At 40.0% G+C, this 6,517-nt stretch overlaps 1 protein-coding gene across 3 annotated transcripts in view; it reads right to left on the reverse strand.

Annotated features, from left to right (window-relative positions):
- Nucleotides 1-3,871: 3,871 nt before the first annotated feature.
- The window catches only part of LOC138004102 (stimulated by retinoic acid gene 6 protein-like), a 91,169-nt gene continuing 88,523 nt past the window's right edge, over nucleotides 3,872-6,517 (reverse strand). For 2 of the 3 annotated variants that reach the window (XM_068850513.1, XM_068850515.1), the window contains one exon: nucleotides 3,873-4,318. In XM_068850513.1, the coding sequence (XP_068706614.1) occupies nucleotides 4,107-4,318 (212 nt within the window). In that variant the 3' untranslated portion in view covers nucleotides 3,873-4,106. Of the gene's footprint in view, nucleotides 4,319-6,517 lie in introns of all 3 variants that reach the window. The other variant, XM_068850514.1, reaches the window with a different exon arrangement.

Consider the following 6,517-nt stretch of genomic DNA (forward strand, 5'->3'; position numbering starts at 1 on the left):
AGGAAGGGTGTGAATGGCAAAAAACACCTACACAACAGTACGTGCAGGATATGATTAAAACCCTGCGTGACGCTGAGAATTGAAGGTTTGGAGCTCACGGATTTAATGCCATGTCCAGAAAAGTTCGCAAAAAAACAGCTGGACCCCCTAATAGAGAAGGCTCTGTCCCCTTCAACGTCGGCACCCGCATGTTTGGACCCTTGCATATTAAGGTCAATCGAGACAAGCTCAAGTTGTGTATTCGCGTACATGAAATAAAGGCAGCTCACTTAGAAAATGTTAATGGCAAAAGGTCTGATAGATTTTTCAAGACGATACACCGATTCGAGAGCTTGCGTGGCCACCCTGATTGCTGCTTGGTCCAACTTTGTAGGTGCACAAGGTTACTGAAAGGAAATTTTTTATAACTGGAACATTTCCAAGATGATCAAAGTGTTCTTTCGGATGATTCCTCTTTTAATTTGATTTAAATGGAATATAGCTCCCGCACGTTATCGATGTCACTCCGTGGGAACTCTCACCAAGTCTGTCAGAGTAATGAAGAACATTCCTCTTAAAGAGTGGTATTTTTACCTCTACCAAATAACTCTCCGGCTATGGATTTTTGCACCGTTGGGTTCCGGTTTGATTTCACGTGAAAAAGATATCGCTCGGTTTCTTAGACGTGATTCATGTATTGAAGGCGCATTCTTCTTCAGCAATTTTCAGACAATGATTGTCATTTTATTTGTTTGAGTTTTATCACTCTATTTTTATTTTGTTTTTTTTTTTTTTGTTTTGAAGGAAGTTAAGGTGGCATTTGGAGGGAATGTGATATTAGAAAGATTAACTCTACAACACTGTTTCATTTAAAAGCAATGTTATGGTACTTTATGAAACGCCAATAAGTGTTTAACAAGACGCACTCATTAATGTTACGTAATGCTTATTTAATAGGTTACCATGGCAACAAAAGAATAATCTAAAAACACCCTATATTTGTGTTTAAGCGCTTGTACCTCAAAAACGAACTCAAAGAACCCCATTTTTTATTGCTGAAAAGTGATTAGCAGACTAAGACGACACTCTCTCCAAAGATTAAAAAAAATTTCCTGGATTGGATTCAGAGCCACCTTAAAAATTCTCAATTGTAAAGGTAATTAATCATGCTCTAGCAATAAAAAATGGGGGTCACTAAGTTCGTTTTTGAGATATATGTGTTTAACGACAAAATATAGGGTGTTTTAGATGGCCCTTTTGTTGCCATGGTAACCCGTTACGTCACATTAACGAGTGCATCTTTTAAAGCATCTTTTGGTGTTTCATATGGCATCATAACTTCAACAATTAAGTAAAAAAAATGTAGGTTTAATCCTTCCAATCAGCACAGTTTGTTGAAAGTGCTAAAACTGGTTTGGGCCTCCTTAAGTCCATTTCCCTTCAAATTGATGTGGCATTCCTTTTATTCTTTGTTTTTATACAATATTTTACAGGTCATCACTTCTTCCCATCCCTCAAACTGACATTTCCCTTTTTATTCAACTTATACGACGTACAGTCTACTTTCGACTTCAAATCCACTTCAACGAAACAAAGATTTAAAACAAGCTGAGAAGATTCACAAAAGGCGAGGCAAAGAGTTGAACCCAGATCGATGGCTTCACCTTGCAGTTTCCGATATCCACTAGACTAACGAGGCAACCTCCCGGAAAGTCGAATTTTTTAGAGTATTGAAATAGCAGTACCCAGCAAAACAATTGAAAGTTAACTGTCTTCAACGGGGTTTTTACTGGGTTGCCGTATGGCAATCCCAGTCGGGAAATGGGTAGATTTCTCCGTTTTATTTTCCGTGTCGGTAAAAGTCTTGCCTGTCACTCCCCTGGTGAGTGGTGTCTTTGTGCATAGAGCCTTCTGCGCGTATTTTCTTAGGATCGAGAGGGTAGTGGAAATCCGTAGATTTCTCTGGTGGACACAGTAGAATCATAACCTTAGCCTGCAATGGCGTCGAAAGTCATGTAACGCGAATGGCGTTTTAGTGGATCCTTAAACAAAATATACCGTTATGGAGCTCAATAATGGAAAGTCAGGTGGATAAACTAGGCAGGCGGTGAAAACAAATACCTGGAATCGTAAAAGCGACGAGTAATGGACTTCGACAGCAATCTATCGCCCGTCGAGCCGAAATCAAATTGAGCTGTATTTGTAATATTTTACCAAGTGTGCTGTTATGCAGAACACTGAAACCAAATGGAAAATTCTCTGGTAACTTATGGGTTCAACAAAGACAGAGAACGAATGGAACACCTTGAAGTGGATCTATGATCAACTCTACACAGTCTTCAGTAAAAAAATATTTGGAAATGTGACAGCCAAGAATTATTTGAAAGAAAGCTTGTCGTTTATTTTGTGCTTCATTATTCAAGGAAAGGGTTCTTCATGGAAACGGTTTGATCCTGAAATTTTGTTTGTTGTAATATTGCGCATATTTGACACGATTGAGTTTTTTCTCTTCACGCACGTAATGAAATAGGAAGGGGTTTTTGCCTCTAATAGCAAATATGTTTTTTGTTTTAAAACATTGTTCGCTGGAAAAGGTCGCCTTTATGAATTCATCATGTTTTATAATATGCGAGCTTAACTGGATAGTTTTTATGGCAATAGTAAAACGCTCTAACCAACTGCGTTCATAACTGCGAGGATCATAGCTTCACTTGATTTCATATCCGCAGTACATATATGATCCATTTCATATATCATTTCATCATTCATTCATTCCTCACGGGAACATTGGAACCCACAAATGACCATCTCCCAACGTCAGTGGCTTCATAGCTCAGTTGGTTAGAGCGTCGCACCGGAATCGCGAGGTCACGGGTTCAAACCCCGTTGAAGTCCCGAATTTTTCGGGCTTCTTTACACAATTGCAAAAATTGCATTCATAACTGCGAAGATCATCGCTTCACTTGATTTCATATCCGCAGTTCATATTTGATCCAGCCCTACAGGCTGCTATTCAGCTTAGCGCCTAGTTCCTAGTTGGATTTCAAAGTGGGTGATATTCAATAAAACATAACATTTTGCGGGCAGGCGGGATTTCACAGCAATTAATAGCACTCTTTTTAACTAACGTCACGATCTAGCGCCCAAAGCATTGTGGGATTAATCTGTGGACAAAGACAAAGACATTTTAGTGATGTTTGTCTTCATTTCAATCCCATTATGCTTTGCAACAATCTATTGTTTTATCAACTGTGGAAAATGCAGTTCTTCGTGCGGCTTGGCCCCTCGTTATTTGCTTTCCGCGCCAACAATCCCGCCAGCTATACACAGGCTATCAAAATATTGTTTCCAGTTAAGGTACTATGGTGAGCGACACCTACCTCAAAATAAACTAAATATTAAATATTAAAAGTTGGTACAATGTTTTGACATAATCCCAGATTCCATCATTTGGCTTCCATCTGGAGCTGTGCTTATCAGAAAGTCGCTTTCGGAGTACTGCCAATTTGGCCATGAACTTCAAGGGTCGACAAGGCATGCAATTAATTCATTTTAGTATAATTACATTGATGATTATTGAAACTTCTCTTCGCTGATTATTTGCCGTTGAGGTAATAACTACGCGATAATAAACTGAGCGTTTTTTTTTTTTTCAAAATGGCCGGAAGCCGTTTTGTCGAAGTGAGACACGAAGAAATTAATTTTAAAAAAAAATGCATATTTTTCAAATAATCACCTATGTAATTATACTAAAACAATTATTCACCTCAGGAGCGGTGAATATCGGTGAATAAAAACCTCGACTTCGTCTCAGTTTTTATTCACTGATATTTTACCATACCCTCGGGGAATAATGGTTAATTATTTTTCTCTCGAAATAATCGATTATTAACCGGAGATCCAAGTTTAAAGATAATGCATCGAATCTTTATTTTTATTTTTCGTTTAACTCAACTAGGAATTTTTAAGTTGTAAAGCGGCTTACGTTGCTTGAATTTCCACGCTGCGGCTAATAATGGCTGTCGTAGCGTGAACAGAAAGTAGCCGTGCAACTAATTAATACAAACACAATATAAGCAAACCAAACTGGAAGGACAGGAGGCAACACAGGGGTTGTGCTTTTTACGTTACTGTGCAGTACTGAGTACTTCGTCTACGGTATGAACAAGGTCACTGAAGTCAACATTGATACTTTCCACGTGCACAACAGTCTTCGCGCCTCGGCTTTCCTGCCGACGATACTGTATGAGCGACGGGTTGCGCGTCAGCGTCACTGCAACGAACCAGCGGTTGATCGCCTTGTGAGACACTCGTGGTATGCCAAGTCGAGGAGGATATACTAAACAGAAGAGAGAAAGAGAAATTACAGCAATCCAATGAACGCAGAGCCTGGGAAAGGACGACATCCAATGACCAGGAGATCCTACTGATCTGGATATCAAATGCGGGAAATATAGTCTGGCCACAACCATAAAAAATGTCACTTCACTCGACCCTAACCCTAACTTCTTTAAACATTCGTTAAAAAGTAAAAAGTTAAAACTAGTAAATAGTATATATATATATATATATATATATATATATATATACACACACACACTGGATATGTGACCGATTTTTCCTCAAGAGTGCTCGACAATATTGGAGCTTCGTAAGAGAAAGTGAACTAGTTTTCGTTCATATATTCGATCTACAGATCTGTTTCGTGGGAGTGTATCCCACTCGTCAGGACCTAGGTGACAATGTTAATTCGTAGGTTTTTATATACCATTCCCTTGAAATTACAATAATTAGGTGTTTTTTAGTAAAAATTAATAATTAGGTGTTTTTTAGTAAAAATTTGTTTGCATGCCTACAAGTGTTCGCAAGTTCTGTTCTTTTGTTGAGGGTGGCAAGCTCTTGTTTACATATAATGTAGAACTTCTCTAGCGTGCACAATTTGCATCTTTTGGTTGCATTAGAGTATGCCTGTGCCTTATCAAGAATTTTCCATCTGATCGTGTAATCTACTCCCGCTTCCCTTAACTGCCACACATGCTTGCTGAGCTCAGTTTGGTTGCTGTATACTTCATTTCTAAATGATTGTTTGTGATTGGCAAATCTAGACTTAAAGTCTGTGTCGGTTAAACCCACGTAGCATTCACTCCCCTGCTCTGTTGTTACGATGGCTTGGTATACGATGCCCTTAGTAAGGCACTGGTTCTCTAGTGGGCAGTCCTCTTTCCTGCGGCAATTGCAGAGCCTGGCGTCGCTTATGGCTTCTCCTGAGTTGGTTTGCTTCAGCAGGCGCTTGTTGTGTGCGTCGATTGTGCTCTTGACGTTGGGCATACAGCTGTAGGATAGCTTGAGGGTGTTACGGTTGAATATAGGTCTTAAGGCGTGTCCTCTGGGGAAGCATTCGCAGACAATGCGCAAGAACTTCTTTCCAAGGTTAGTTCTCACTCTCATATCGAAGGGTGGGTTGTACCATGTGATATTTCTTTTTCTTGGCCTGCGGATTTTTCTCGTGCTATTTTTTTGGGGTGAATCTCAATTTGTATGTGTATCCGCTCTTGTCTAGTGCTGCCTGGTACGCCGGTGCTGCTTTGTTGAATACTTCTTCGTCAGATGAGATGTTCGACAGCCTTTGGTTTATATTCTCTGGGATTCGCTTGATGATGTTCGGTGATTGATTGAAAAATCGGTCACATATCCAGTGTTTGTTTGCCTCCGCCGCTTTAACGGTCGTTGAGCACTCTACCGAGACGTCTTCTACAATGGACAAGATATCGTTCAATTATTCCACAAAATACATCCCTTGCGCGAACCGAAAAACCTATTTGACGACATTGGTTGAAAAAACCGACAAGCTAATCCGTAATATGAGATGGAGAGCCTACCACTACCTGCATCGAGAAGAACACATCGAACGAAAAGAGACATATGGCTTCAACTCTAAACGTGCACCACCCGCGGTCGAAGAACTAAAAGTCTTCGAAAACAGAATGACCGGCTTGATCAGGGATATTGAATTCAGCGACCAGGTAAACGACTTCCAACGAGAACTAAAGAAAGATATGAAAAGCGTCAAAGAAGATAACCACCTCGTAGTAAAAGCGGACAAAACCACTAACTTTTACAGAATGAAACCTTGCGACTACAAAGACCTCGTCGACAAGAGCATACAGAAATCATACAAAAAAGCGAATAAAGGGCAGGAGGCGAGGATCAACAAGGACGCCAAAGCAATTGCCGAAAAACTAGGTCTATCAGACAGGGTTGAAACCATGGCAAAACGGGATGCTTTCATCACGCTAAAAGACCATAAGCCCATTTTAATAACACACCCACATGCCGGCTAATTAACCCTACAAAATCAGAAATCGGACGTATTAGCAAGGAAATACTCCAAAAGATCGTGAAAAGTGTTGCCACATCCACCAACGTCAACCTCTGGAGGAACACTCAGTCAGTACTGGAATGGTTCAACGCAATAGAAAACAAGCAGAATGCAGCGTTCATATGTTTTGACATCGTAGATTTTTACCCATCGATTACG

Source organism: Montipora foliosa, chromosome 5 (genome assembly GCF_036669935.1).
Source record: "Montipora foliosa isolate CH-2021 chromosome 5, ASM3666993v2, whole genome shotgun sequence".
Taxonomy (NCBI): domain Eukaryota; kingdom Metazoa; phylum Cnidaria; class Anthozoa; order Scleractinia; family Acroporidae; genus Montipora; species Montipora foliosa.